The 14,443-nt window shown below is 32.9% G+C and overlaps 1 protein-coding gene across 2 annotated transcripts; it reads right to left on the bottom strand.

Moving 5' to 3' along the window:
• Positions 1 to 2,517: 2,517 nt before the first annotated feature.
• LOC130968939 (diacylglycerol O-acyltransferase 1A-like) lies at positions 2,518 to 10,577 on the bottom strand. Of its 2 annotated transcripts, XR_009081754.1 has the most exons (17): positions 10,100 to 10,577; positions 9,310 to 9,390; positions 9,069 to 9,142; positions 8,889 to 8,964; positions 8,639 to 8,706; positions 8,043 to 8,166; positions 7,441 to 7,539; positions 6,300 to 6,401; positions 6,079 to 6,215; positions 5,306 to 5,387; positions 5,166 to 5,186; positions 4,857 to 4,919; positions 4,164 to 4,211; positions 3,604 to 3,666; positions 3,389 to 3,442; positions 3,069 to 3,294; positions 2,518 to 2,888 (listed from the first exon to the last, which is right to left on the bottom strand). XR_009081754.1 is itself a non-coding variant. In XM_057894458.1 (16 exons), exons 1-16 carry the CDS (start codon positions 10,481 to 10,483, stop codon positions 3,190 to 3,192), a joined length of 1,581 nt encoding a protein of 526 aa, XP_057750441.1. In that variant the 5' UTR covers positions 10,484 to 10,577; the 3' UTR covers positions 2,519 to 3,189. The 2 variants fall into 2 exon arrangements, 1 of the variants encoding a protein (XP_057750441.1); XM_057894458.1 differs by having other exon boundaries at positions 2,519 to 3,294.
• Between the last annotated feature and the right edge of the window lie 3,866 nt (positions 10,578 to 14,443).

The raw sequence follows: 14,443 nt of genomic DNA, 5'->3' as shown, positions 1-14,443 counted from the left end.
CAAAGAATAGCAAATGAATTGCCTAATGCATTTTTCAATACAAAGAGGATAACCAAATCTTATATACCAGCGAAAAATGCTCCAATTTGAATTGATGTCCCAGTTAGACAAATTGCCACCAAAGCAAATACACGCCAGAAGCTTGGCAGGCCTGTCGGTTCCAAAGACAAAAATCCTCGAAAGAGAAAAGAGGTAAATACTATTCCTGTTGAAAAAGACATATTAAAGACATCTGCAGTTGTCCAAAATTATGATGTAATTTTAACGCCAGAAGACGTTCAGGTACTTGAAAATTATGAAAATAACGAGATTTTGATAAATTATGTCTTTACAGGAGAGAAATAGGACCGAAATAAGATAATTATCAATGAAATATTTGCATATAATGTGGCATTAAATATCATGCATGAAAATAAGGATCTTAAGCCAAGATCAGTCGAAGAATGTCGACAAAGAAATTATTAGCCAAAATGGGAAGAAGCCATGAAGGATAAATTAGACTCACTTGCAAAACATGAAGTCTTTAGACCTGTAGTCCGTACACCTGAAGATGTAAAACCTGTTGGATACCGATGGGTATTTTTGAGAAAACGAAATGAGAAAAATGAAGTTGTGTGCTACAAAGCCCGACTTGTGACACAAGGTTTTTCACAAAGGCCTGGTATAGATTATGAAGAAACGTATTCCCCTGTAGTGGATGCGATAACATTGCATTATTCGGTCAGTTTATCTGCATATCATAAACTGCATATGCATTTAATGGATGTGGTAACAGCCTATTTATACGGCTCATTAGATCGGGATATCTATATGAAAGTCCCTGAAGGACTAAAGATATCTAAACCATCCAATGAATACTCGCAAGGGTTATACTCAGTCAAATTACAAAGATTTTTATATGGTCTGAAGCAATCTGGACGAATGTGGTATAATCGTCTTACTGAGTATCTGGCCAAAAATGGATTCAAGAATGATGATATCTGTCCACGTGTTTTCATAAAAAAATCTGCATTTAGATTTATTATAATTGTTGTGTACGTTAATGATTTAAATATCATTGGAACTCCTGAAGAGATTCCAACAATTATAAAAACTCTAAAAGAAGAGTTTGAGATGAAAGATCTTGAAATGACTAAATTTTGTCTCGGCCTGCAGATCGAGCATATAAAAAATGGGATATTTATTCATCAAACAACATATACAGAGAAGATCTTGAAGAGATTTTATATGGATAAGTCACATCCCTTGAGTACTCCAATGATCCTAAGATCTTTGGATTTGGAAAATGATCAATACCGTCCTGAAGAAGAGAATGAAGATATCCTTGGTCCTGAAGTATCATATCTTAGTGCTATTGGAGCGCTAATGTATCTTGCTAATAATACACGACATGATATATCATTTGCTGTGAATTTACTAGCAAGATATAGTTTCTCTCCAACCAGAAGACATTGGAGTGGATTCAAACAAATTTTTCGATATCTTCATGGAACGGTTGATATGGGAATGTTTTATCCCTATGGATCCAAGTCACAACTGGTTGGTTATGCAGATGCTGGCTATTGTCTGATCTACATAAAGGGAGATCTCAAACAGGATACCTGTTTACATATGGTGGAACAGCTATATCATGGAGATCCACGAAACAGACGATTGCTACAACATCCTCTAATCATGCCAAAATACTAGCGATTCATGAAGCAAGTCGCGAGTGTTTTTGGCTCAAGAGTTTGATCCAATATATTCTGTCATCATGTGGACTGATTGATCATAAGATAGCCCCAACTGTCTTGTTTGAAGATAATACAGCATATATTGCTCAACTTAAAGGTGGATACATTAAAGGTGATAGAACAAATCATATTTCTCCCAAATTCTTCTTCACTCATGATCTTCAAAATCAAGGGACTATTGATGTCCAACAGATCCGCTCAAGTGATAATCTGGCAGATTTATTTATAAAGTCACTCACAAAATCCTCCTTTGAAAGATTGGTACATGAGATTGGGATGCACCGATTTTGAGACATCAACTGATGTTGACAAAAGCGGAAGACTATACTCTTTTTTCCTTGGTCAAGTTTTTTTCTCATTGGATTTTTCTTGACAAGGTTTTTAATGAGGCAGTCTCCATCACAAAGGACATTGTACTCTTTTTCCTTCACTAAGATTTTTTTCTACTGGATTTTTTTTAATGAGGTTTTAATGAAGCATAATTCTAAATGGTCATCCAATGGAGAATGTTGTGATAAGATAGCCTGAAGTGAATGCCCATTTTTCACAAGGCTCAAGTTTTCAAGGAGAATCTTATTTAATGTAGTTTGAAAAACTACTATCATATAAGCATATAAATAGAGACCTTTACTTCTGAAAAAAACACAACAAGCAATAAAACAATTCTCTCTCCTTCCTTACGTTAGAAATATTCCTCTCTCTCTTATCTCTGTGTGGTTTTAAACTACAATAATTATAATATTTATATATATATAGATTACTTATATTATAGTAAGATAAGAGCATATTTATATTTCTCTATTTTATATTTATCTTCTTTATTTATTTTACAACAAAAACTGCTATTTGTATCAACACTTTCGGTGTCTATATAAATAAATAACAAATAAATTAGTTCTTCTCGTTTCCTTTTTTCTTTCCACTCTGTTCTATTTGGTCATCATCAAAAGCAATGACTAATTCTTATTGGTTCATAAACACCTCGATGGGTGGGACAATTGGCTTGGAGTATGTGCCCCAAAGGAATTAAGTGTTGACATTCCCTACTGGCCTGATTCACCCCATTTCATGTTTCAAGAGTCAGCAACAACAAATTGTAATCTTGCTCTAACTGTTGTTAGTAACGTAAGCAACAAGGTACTCTGGTCCAACTTCCTAAAGAAAATCACAGTTGAAATTAGCATCTTGTCGCAGTAACATAAGTTTCATACTGAATACAGTGTTCGTTAGCACTTGGGATGTTAGTGCTAGCTTTCAAAATTGCTTGCATATTGATATCACTACCCAATATAGTTATTCAAGATTTCAAGTAGAGAGATCAAGATGAACGAACACCTCATAGGACTACTGTGAAGGTACAATTCCCACATGAAACAGCCAGGAACATATCTACACCAAATTTACGCCAAAAATGGGGAGGATGACTCCTAAGAACGGCTAATGATGCAACTCTAGTTTAGTTATGTTCCCTGTGCCTGTTCATCCAGTCATGGTAGTATAGTAGTACGCACATAGGCTGACCCAGAATACAAAATGTGAACCAAAACACCATGTTTCCAACCTGGAATGAAAAAACTAACAATTAAAAACCAATAGATAAAACCAATTTGAAGACAACTAAGCTAATTTTTAAATATGACACATGAGAGACATACCATTGAGCTTTTGCATTTCTCGTGTAGGAAGTTAGTGACAATGGATAGAGGAACCTAGAAAAAAGGGAAGACAATCATCATCAAATTTGGCCCAGCGGGTGGGGGGACTGAAATTTTTTTTTTATTATTATTTTGTTGGGGTTTGGGAGAAGGGTTCGGCAAAGTGTGAATAATATACTGAAATAGCCAAAGCCAGATGGAAAATAAGTCCTTACCTGAAACATAATTCCAATAAAAGCCCACAACTTGAACTTGTGGCAGGGAACAGCAATGCAAAGCTACATTCAGACGAATGAGAATTATAAACAAAGGTGTTAACTTCAGGCAACTTTGGCAATTAACTTGAAAAGCTGTTGTCTCCGTATCCTATTTTTACTACGGAGAAACAAATGAAAGGCTTTATTGAAGACATAGTTCAGATGCCACAGATGGTTTCTAATTTCAGCTCCGTCACAATGAAAACACTTGTTGGAAATTAGTAAGCAGAACATTATTTGTTTGTGTGTCACATGAGAATTCATTTAGAAACTGCCAGGTACTTGAGATTCTTGGTAACTAGAAACCTAGAAGTCAGTCACAAATTTGTGTCTTATATATCAATCCTTCCCCAATAGTCACACCACTTGTTAAGGGTAAAACGAAAAATAATACTTCAGAGGTAATGACTACGACTGGGGCAACATCACCTTCCTTCAACTTCTCAAACCAGAGAAAAGAAAATAACGCAAGCTTCTTTCATTAGATAAAATAGCATTAGAGAGAGAGAGACACACACCTCATGGAACACGGCAGAAATCAGGAAAGCAATTAATACAGCAGCATTCTGTATGAAATTGTGAAGATCAAACACAGAAATGTGCAACTAAGAAATCAATATATCCATCTTTAATTAAAGAAGTTTCAATCCACATAGCAGTGAAGGAGAAACAACTAAGTTGACAACAAACAGCTGAAATGAAGGACAACAAGGATTATTATTTCCTGTAACATTCTTTTTAATTATGTCAGTTGACATGTAGATATATGCCTGTACTATGCAAAAGAGAAATACTAAGTGACAAGAGAAAATGATGTGTTTGAGTAATATCTATCATTTGAAAACCTTCCACCAATATTAGTCTTTAATTTTTGTGGTGGTAAAACTCAGCAGAGATAAATGTCATATTTTCCAGAGATAAAGAAGTCAGGAATGTTTACAATTTACTTGATCAATATTAAAAAGATGTCCAAACGTGTTATTTCTTAATGGAAACATATGAAAACATACCAATAGTGCAAGTATAAATGCTTCATTTATTTTTATACCAATTATGTAGCATTTATTTTTTTAATATTATTATACTATAGACTACACATCAAAGAAAAATTACAATACTACACTAATATCCTAAAGGCAAAATATTCTTAAGACAGTTTCCATCATCTGCATATAAAATGTTCTTTTATATATAGCAAGAGGGAACTTTACCTTAGACATACCATGCCTAATGCATGGAAAATATATATGACGAACCATCCATTTGTGCACGGGCTGCATTATGAAAGAATCAATCCAGCAGTATATTAATGGATTACAAAAAAGATACGAAGTAATAAACAATGGCTGGTGTGTTCTAGCATAAGATATATTCAGTAATGGTGAAAGGTAGACCGCCAAAAAAAAAAAAAAACAACACAAGTTCTTTTTCTTTCTAGTCCTTCTCCGTAAGCATATATCCAGACACCTTTGTAGCCTATGTATATGTGTGTGGGGGGGAAGGCTAAAAAGGAAACATACCATATTCCAGTTTCTCCAATACTGTTTACAGCAGCAGCAGCAGCAGGAATGCATTCAACAAAGAAAAGTCACAAGTTCTATTCATAAAAGAATTATAACTAATTACAACGACCTATGAATCTGCAAGCACAAAGACCTACCTCATCAACAGTTTTAGCATTCCACCAATCCTTGTAGAACTCACGATCACCAAACTGAACAAGTTCTGCAAGTATATTTAACCTACATTGCAGCAATGGCTCTAAGGATAAGCTACCTCTTTCAGTAAGAAACAAAGCGAAAATAAGGCAGTTCAGCACTCTGTATTTAACCAATTCTGCATGAGAACATGGAAAACATGGATTTACTTTTTTAAAAAGATAAGAACTCCACTGAAGTGAAAAAAACAGGGAAAGAGTAAGAGAACAATAAGGGTGCATTTGGTTTGCTTTTTCATTTTCTGTTTTCATTTTCAATATTTCCTTTTTTCATGATATTGTGATTTGTGAAGAGAAAAGTGACAACAGAAAGTGAAAACGGAAAACAAGATTTTTGTCAAGCTATCCGCTCTGTCACATAAATCCCTATAATCCTGTCGCATATCTTTAGATAAGACTCACATAAGATGGCCCAAGAGCAACAACAGTAATAAAACTAACTTTACATCTTATAGAGCCTATACTTCAAAAGTAAAACAAAAAGATTATCCGCATTTAGACATCTTTAAATCAGCTACCAAAAATGCTGCAATTGCTTTCAAGTGTATAAAGGTGGACACCAATGAATAACAAAAGACATATAACCAATCATCATGAGAATATTGCTAGTGAGCAAAGACTATCATGCCACTTTTTAAGTGGGGAAAGGGCATAAAAAAAAGTAAATACTTTGAAGTTTGAACAAAAAAGAAAGAAGAAAAAAGAAAAATACGCACCAAAGGTGAAAGAAGCAATAGAACATGCAAAGCCACACATATACATTGGGAACAGAAAGCTTTAGAGTTCTCTCGAAGCCATATAGAAGGTTTCCCTTAAAAGGATGTTGTGAATTTTGGACAATAGGATGCATATACTGCAAATTACCAGCAAAATGTCAGACTATGGGAAAATAAAGATAGACACTAGTTTTAGTGTTTTACTAAGAGTTACTGCTTACTTGTTCTATTATAAATCCCATAAGTCCAGTAAATATTACCAACTTGATAAGTTGACGAAACACCCAGCCCTTACGAACGGAAGGTGTGCGAGGATAGCTTGGCTATAACAGCAGTTACAAAGGAAATGTAAGTGGCAAAATAAAATCAAGCATAAACAATGTCAGAACTATAACTCAGAACAAATATTCACAAATACAAAAGTACAAAACAAGCGACCTGCATAGCAACCCAGGAAGATTTTGCACATTAGTATCCATTATCCAATCATGATTAACGTAATACAATTGCTTTCTTCTTTCCCTGTGCCTTTTGTTTAAGTCCTGAATGTCAACAACTAATTTACATGGAAGGACAATATGATAGAAGATGGTGAACTCAACCCAGAACGCTCATTAAATGCAAAAAGCCAAAAGGTGTATGCTAAACTATATTTTCAAGCCACTGACTGCTGTAATACTATGTCCTCTAGAAGACCTTCATCAACTATGTGCAAAAAATGAGAAACAACCAGATGGATCCAATACAACCAATCAAATAGTCCGGGTTTAACCCCTTCAAACTTAGTGAGATAGTGCATTGAGGACGATGCAACTACAATAATTTGGATTAGAAACTAGCACAATACAATGAGGTTGTATGTTGGGGATTTAGTACAAATAGAAGGTACAAGGGAACCGAGAGAGTGAATTCTGGAAGTTATTTTACAGATATTACACGTTTCTCAATGATGAACTGTTGCAGTCTAATTAAGTAATGTACAATAGAATGAGCGAAAAAGGATTGAATCTGAAAAGAATGAAGTCGACTAGCCAATTTTGGTGACAAAAAGGGGAAAAGTAGGATCAGAAATGAATGAATTCTCCAAAAAGTACGGCACCTAAAAATGACAGCGACAAGATAATCCATGGACAAATCCCTCTGCCTTTGATCTAGCAATCAAGGCAATATTCTTATTAATGAGAGTTGACTTCTTAGTTGTGTAAATGTGTTGCACAAATTATGAATTCAACATCGAGTGATTAAATCAAGGGCAAAAAAGTGCACTCAGTAAAAGAGAATTTAAATAAGGAAACAATGAAAAAAAAATAAAAAAATAAAAAACAAACAAACAAACAAATGGTTTACTAACAGTGCTGCAACCTGGTAACATAATGTAGGAGCAACCATGAAGTATGCCATACTCCTGAAGCTCACTCTGTAAGGGTGCTCCATGTTCAAATTATTGGGCAATGTTTCTCCCTGTAACATAGGGAACATGATTGAAGAGGGGTAGAAAATAGAACTTTCATATAACATTATTTGAATAGATTTTTTAGAAGATAGGCATTTGGAGGAAAGGAAGGAATGGGCAAATAAGTAGGATAGATATTGTTTTAATGAAGATGAAACCCAAGACTGTATTTTTCCATGTAACTAATAGAACCTATTCTTGTAAGACGACTAGGAACAACCCTCTGAAACCGTGGTCTACACATTTAAAATTGATAGTAATGATATTTGTACATCCATGTTGGTGTCTATTTCAGACCAACTTAAATCCAACAGTAGAGAAAACTGAATAAGTAAAAGTGAGTGGGGATTACAATCTAATCAAGGGTTGTGGATTGAGTATCCACAAATAGAACACCAATTTGGATGTCCAAGTGGAAGTTTTCCAAAATGGTTCTAGATTGAGTGTCTAAAAATAGGATAGCAATTTGGATGTCAAAGCAAAGTTTTTCCAAATTGAAAATAAACATCACCTTTTCAATTGACAAGCTAAGTGATCTCAGATCATGACTTGTATGTGCATATGACACCAATTTTAACCATATAATGCATGCAACCATCATCAATGTGAGGCCTGATAAAAACGTAGAATCACAGCTGGACAAAAAAGCAACATATCCGTAAGATACAATTGGAATATCAATATCTATGAAATGACACTTACCTGAGTTAGTTTATGCACCAAGTATATTTCTCTATCATATCACTTCTAAGAGAAACTACTATCACAAATCTGGTAAACCTTTCTCATTAAAACAGGGAATTTACCATAATCTTATATTCGGTTAAGGCTTGTATCGGTTACATTGAATAGTTAAATGCGTGATAGCTAAACTTCAACATTATCTGAATCAAAACTTAAGATGATGCTCAGCAGAAGAATTTTAAAACGCATCTCAAATAAAGCCCAAATTATTACATAATCTCATAGCTAAAACATCTTTATCAACTTAAACTCAAGCACACGAACTTTCACACACATAAATCCATAGAAACTTTCATGATTGCAGTGTCACGAGAGTTTGTATTGGAAGACCCAGAAACAATTTTGAATTAACTCTATACTGACCTGAGAATTACTAGAACTGGGAACAAAATTTCTCCTGTCATAATGATTGTATGAAGTAGAAAAATGACCTGCAACATTCAAGTCAACACTACCAATTATTCAAATGTGGAAGATTTCCTAACTGAAAATATGACACCACAAATAACCATACTCTGAAACTACTATTATTCTTATGACAATCAAAAAATTCATAAGATTAACAAACATTTTTCTCCGTGACAATAAAAGCTTACCTGGGAGGATCACTTACCGGTTCACTAATGCGCTTTTTCTGTGCCAACTTTTCCACCATAAAAGCAGCAAGTGGAAATAAATTAAGACTAATACTGCAAGAGAATCATTAATATTGTTAAGCAATGTCTTAAGAACAAACCCTCGAAAAAGCTACACCAAATCAGTCTATTCTTCAAGGATTCTCCAAGCTCATTACCAACACATTAAGAGGGGCCAATCTCTCAACGATTTTGAACTAAACCAAAAGCCAGAATTTATCAACCAGCCATACTGCAAAAACATAATACAGGAAAGAGATTTTAGAAAGGGAAAAGATTTTACTGGCAAATCAAAGACCACAGAATTAAAGCTGTGTGTCTTGCAGATGAATGCACATTCATATGTTGGAATTTCAAATCCTACAAGATAGACACTGAGAATAAATGGAAGTGGAAAACCTTCATTATATTCTCAATGATAAGTCTGCTATTCACCGCAATAAGCACTACTACACAGAGATTGAACAATCCTGCATGGCTCTGCAATTCAATTGAACTACACTTGTTAGTAACCAAAAGAAAAACTTACACGAGACAGCAAAAGGAGAAACAAACAAGTTAAGCAAAACAATAAGTTTGAAAAACCTGTTTCTCTCATTTATTTAATTAAACACACAAATAGGTTTTTGCTTGCAACAAATACCCATAGGCTGAGATGAGGATGCTTTAGTGGTGGATGAGTGGCCATAGTCGAATGGACAAAATAAAGAACGAGGACATGAGAGATAAAGTTTGAGTGGTGCCTACCGTTGAAAATACTGAGGAATCTCACCTTAAATGGTCTAGACATGTTGGGGGAAAACCGGAACATCCGGCCAGGAGGGTAGATTACATGTGTGAGATAGCCCAATGATTAGCAATAGAAGGAGAGTGGCAGAAGAATTGTTGTTATAGCAATACGTATTCACAAAGAGACGAGTAGCATGCAAAACTTCAAAATATGAAGAAATTTAAATTTCACCATTTATGAAATTATATCCTGATGGCACGATCTTCTCAACTGCTAAACTTTAGTGAAAATTTTTGTCACCATTACAATGCGACGTGTTACCATTACAATTACTGAACACATTCCAATTTTTTTGTTCCTATTCTTCTTATGTCAATTCACTGGATCAAGAGTAACAGAACTTCACATGCAGAACATAGATAAACCAAATCAGCGCCAAAAAAATGAAAAAGTAAAAACCTGTTTGAAAATGTTGCGGGAACTGAGCGGGCTGTCCTTGATTCTCCGGTGAACCGGAACTGAAGCCCGGTAAGTGAAGTTATCTCCGGCGGCAGCTCGTTCACCGTCTTGGACCTCATTTCGGGAAGCATGATCCGGCGGCTTCCGGTCCTCCTCCTTCTGCTTCTGCTTCTCCTTCACCTTCTCCTCCCTGGCGGCACCTATCTTCTCGTTCAGCGAATCGTCGGACCCCGACGAAGCTATCATCACAGCCTCAGCGGAAGCCTCAGCTTCGTCGAACATGTTGCCGCCGCTGGAAGCTACGCGGCTGTGCCTCCGCCGCAGAGAAGAGTGGTTGGCTCCGTCGCCGGCGACAGAAGTCTCATGCACATCGGAAATCGCCATCCGAAGGGACTAACCGCTTTGTTTCTTCACTGTTTCAGCGAAATACAATACTCGCCGAAACGGTGCGCGAAAAACAACTTATTCTTCAGATGCAGAAGACTGCGATTTTGCTTTATTTGTTTATTCGAATTTATACAAATCACTTTTATTTACGTAATTCTTTAGAAAATTTATTCTTGAATTGGAAAGTTAATTCAAAATCGTTTATTATCATTTACATATGACAATTAGCAAGTCACAAAAAAAATGACAATTAGCACAATATGTCAATATGTATATGTATATTTGTTTAAAATATACATAAATAAAAAGTTTTTCAATTATATATTTATTCATGTCTTATTTTAATAAAATTTAGTAATTATTTATACAATTAATATAAAAAATAGTTATTTTTATTAATATATTATTATATAATTAAATATACATATAAATTTAATAATACATCAAAATTAAATTCATAAATATATTATTACATCCCATTATAAATAATTAATTAGTATCCGCGTAAGTGTATACAAATTTATCATTTATTATTATAGATTATAGATAGTCAGTATCATATAATGATCAAATATAATAATTCCTACCAAAATAATTATAACAATAATCGTGTGTAGAAAGGGCAGGAATCGGAATCAATTAAGGAAAGGATTATTCGACTCAGAGGGAAACTTCGTGGCTTACCTAGGTTCCTAACATTTTCCGTATAATAAATAATACAATAAAATTCTATTTTCAAGTTATTTAATCAATTAAATCCAATCAAATTATTATAATTTAATTCAGTTTTACACACTATTATCTATCTATCTCTAAAAATGATAATCTATACTCTACTTACAGATATTCAATCCAAACCAACTCATTCAATTAGAGTTGTCTACTCTATCCACTGCGAGTAGAATAGAGTGCGGTACAAATTCACCTGCGAGTAGGATAGGATACGGATTCAACGTATATCCTATCCTATCCTACCCTACCCGCACTTCTAATATTATATATATATAGTGAAAAAAGTGAGTGTTGAACCCACACCTTAAAATAATCATTAAACTAATTGATATATATATATATATATATATATATATATTTTGAAAAAAGTGAGTGTTGAACCCACACCTTAAAATAATCATTAAACTAATTGATAATTATATTATTTGTAATTTTATGTTAGATTTCTTAAAAATTGTATTATTCTTAATTTTAATTTGAACTTAGTTTTTTATTTTCTATTTTATTCATATGTATGAAATTTGGAATGGTTGAATTTTATATTTGTTTGAAATTTTTTTATTTTTCTGCGAATAGAAAAGGGTTTAGAACTTTAGAATGCGGGTAGGGTTAGGGTTGAGAAATTCTCAACCCGGAAGTAGAGTTAGGATATAGTCTAAACCCTACTCTACCCTATCCATTGTCACCCTTATCTATCTCTAACCTTTTGACTTAATACGTAACTATATATAACTATCTTTTTTATACAGATTTTTTTTTATTTTTTCATCTTTTTCTGCGTTTTCTTCTTTTTCTACATTCTCTTATTTCTCTATGTTTTTTTTGTTCACGATCAATATTCTTTGATCTGATTTAAAAATTTGGATCAATTATTTTTAAATTAAGCTGTGAAATCAGATTTGAACAGGTATTTCGTTTTCGAAGGCCATGAATAATGCAAGTTCACACTATGAGTTGAATCATAACGAATTAAATTATTGTTTTAAAATGAATCAAATGGATGAGGCTTGGTTCGAACCTCGTTAATGTAGTTAGTTAGTATTTGATGCTCTGATAGTTGGATAATTTCGTTTTTGTTTGTGAAAATTGGTATTCATGGTTGAAGGTTTGAATTTGAATGTAATGTAGGACTTTTTATAATTTTTTTCATTGAATCTGTATTTGTTCCTAATTTCGGTGCATTCTGGATTTAATTTCGGTGCTTCTGAATTTAATTTTGGTGCATTCTGGTATGAGCTTGTTTTAAACTGAATTTGTTTGTGTGTCGTCATCATTAAGGAATTTCGGTGCATTCTAGATTTAAACAATGTGTACACAATTCAAAACTCTTCTTCCTCCTCCTTCTCTGGTGTTCTTTTTTATCTTTCTTTTTCTTCATTTTCTCCTTCTTATTTTATTTTCTCATAATTATTCTTGTTTTACTTTTTTGAGAGGAATAAAACCAAGAAAAAGAGAAAAAAAAAAGAAGAATAATCAATTTCGGTCTATTTCTACTAAGAATTTAATCCAATAAGTGTGAATCTACATTCATTCAACTAAATAATATTGTAATATAGTACAAATATATTCATTCAAGTCTAATATGAGAAGTAGTGTTACTAAAAGAAGAAATAAGAGCAACAAAAAAGAAAAAAAAAGAAGAATAAAAAGAAGAAAAAATGCAGCATTAAAAAAAAATTTATGCTTTTTAACAAATTTTTAGTGCAAAAACAAGACATTTATGTGTTATTATTAAGGAATTTTAGAATTATCTTTTGATAAATTATGACAATTTTCGGTGTCTTCTACTTCATTTTTTTCTTCTTTTACGACTTTTTTCTTCATTTTCTCCTTATTATTTTATTTTTCATAATTCTTCTTGTTTTACTCTTTTGAGAGAAATAAAACCAAAAAATAAAAAAAATAAATAAATAACTGCAATAACATGAAAAAGAGGAGGAGAAGAAGAAACAAAAATAAAATGCAACAACGTAACAACAGCACCAATAAAAGAAAGAGGAGAAGATGCATGAAGATAAGAACAGTTTTCATATTCTTTGAGCATGGCATACAAAACGTTAGTGAAGCAGGCGTTTCGTTTGTGTTACTGAAGCATGTATGTACATGTTGCGTATAATGAAAGTGATTTTTGTTAAAGGTGAGCATGTGTCGAGTTGGTTCGAGTGAAATTAGAACCAAACCAATTGAATTGTAATTGGTTCAGTTTAGTTCGAATTTTTTTTTTGTGTGTGTACCCTAACCAAACCAAACCGATTAAAAACGGATTGGTTCGGTTCTGTAAGTATAATAAGGGTTTGTTTGGGTGAGCTTCTAAGAAAATATCTTTTTTTAAGTTATCTTTTTTTAAAAGATCTTATGGAAAAGTAAAAGTAATTTTATATTTGGATATCTCATGCAAAAATATCTTTTTATCTATCAATTATGTTTGGACATAATAATTAAAAGTACTTTTTTGTTTATTTATTATATGAAAAAATATCTTTTTTTAAGAAAAAATATATTTTTAAAAAAGATGTAAATTACAGCTTCTCAAAAAAGTTTTTTTAATTTTTCTTGTACTTTTACTTTTACTACTAGAAATTTGTCAAACACGCTAAAAAATTAAAAAAAAAAAGATCTTTTTTCATTGAAAAAATGTATCTTTTTTTTATCAAAATAATAGCACCCAAACAAGCACTAAACATATAACATTAATAGAAATAATCCAAACATATTAAACACCAAATACATTAAAAACTAAACACATTAAAATTCAAACATATTAAACACTAAAGACATTAAAATTTAAACATATTAAAAGGCATATATATTTTAAATTTTTTTATTTTATTTAATTAATATATGATCGGGTCTACAAGTTGGTTTGGGTTCTGTCCCCAGAACCATTACCCGAATTAATTACTAGAGAGAGTCATTGATTTGGTTCGAGTTGGACCTGATTACTCATTGGTTCGATTCGTATTTGGACGGGTAATCGGATACCCGCGACCTGTACTTTTCCTTAATTTTTGTTGAGTTTAGACCAACTTTATTGGATTTAGTTACCAAAAAGACTTGGATGTGTAATGAGAGACTATAAATAATAATAAAAGTTTATTGAGACATTTATCCAAACAATTTTTTTTAACAAAAAGTTCAACACGGTAAAGTGGAGCATTTAGAAAGTCCAGAGTTATAATACAAACACTAAACAAGAAATCGTAGTTATCTCCGGCATTGCCATTA

Source organism: Arachis stenosperma, chromosome 3 (assembly GCF_014773155.1).
Source record: "Arachis stenosperma cultivar V10309 chromosome 3, arast.V10309.gnm1.PFL2, whole genome shotgun sequence".
Classification (NCBI taxonomy): domain Eukaryota; kingdom Viridiplantae; phylum Streptophyta; class Magnoliopsida; order Fabales; family Fabaceae; genus Arachis; species Arachis stenosperma.
Note: the sequence above shows the minus strand (reverse complement) of the source record. Positions and strands in the feature narration are given on the sequence as shown.

What these genes read in the sequence shown, in the direction of transcription:
- LOC130968939 (XM_057894458.1), bottom strand. Translation starts at nt 10,483, where the DNA reads ATGGCGATTTCCGATGTGCATGAGACTTCTGTCGCCGGCGACGGAGCC. An exon ending in CCAGTTCTAGTAATTCTCAG is followed by an intron (nt 8,167 to 8,638) that starts GTCAGTATAGAG and finishes TTTTTTGTCCAG; the next exon opens with CTGTGATTCTACGTTTTTAT. An exon ending in ATGCTAAAACTGTTGATGAG is followed by an intron (nt 5,187 to 5,305) that starts GTAGGTCTTTGT and finishes TGCTGTAAACAG; the next exon opens with TATTGGAGAAACTGGAATAT.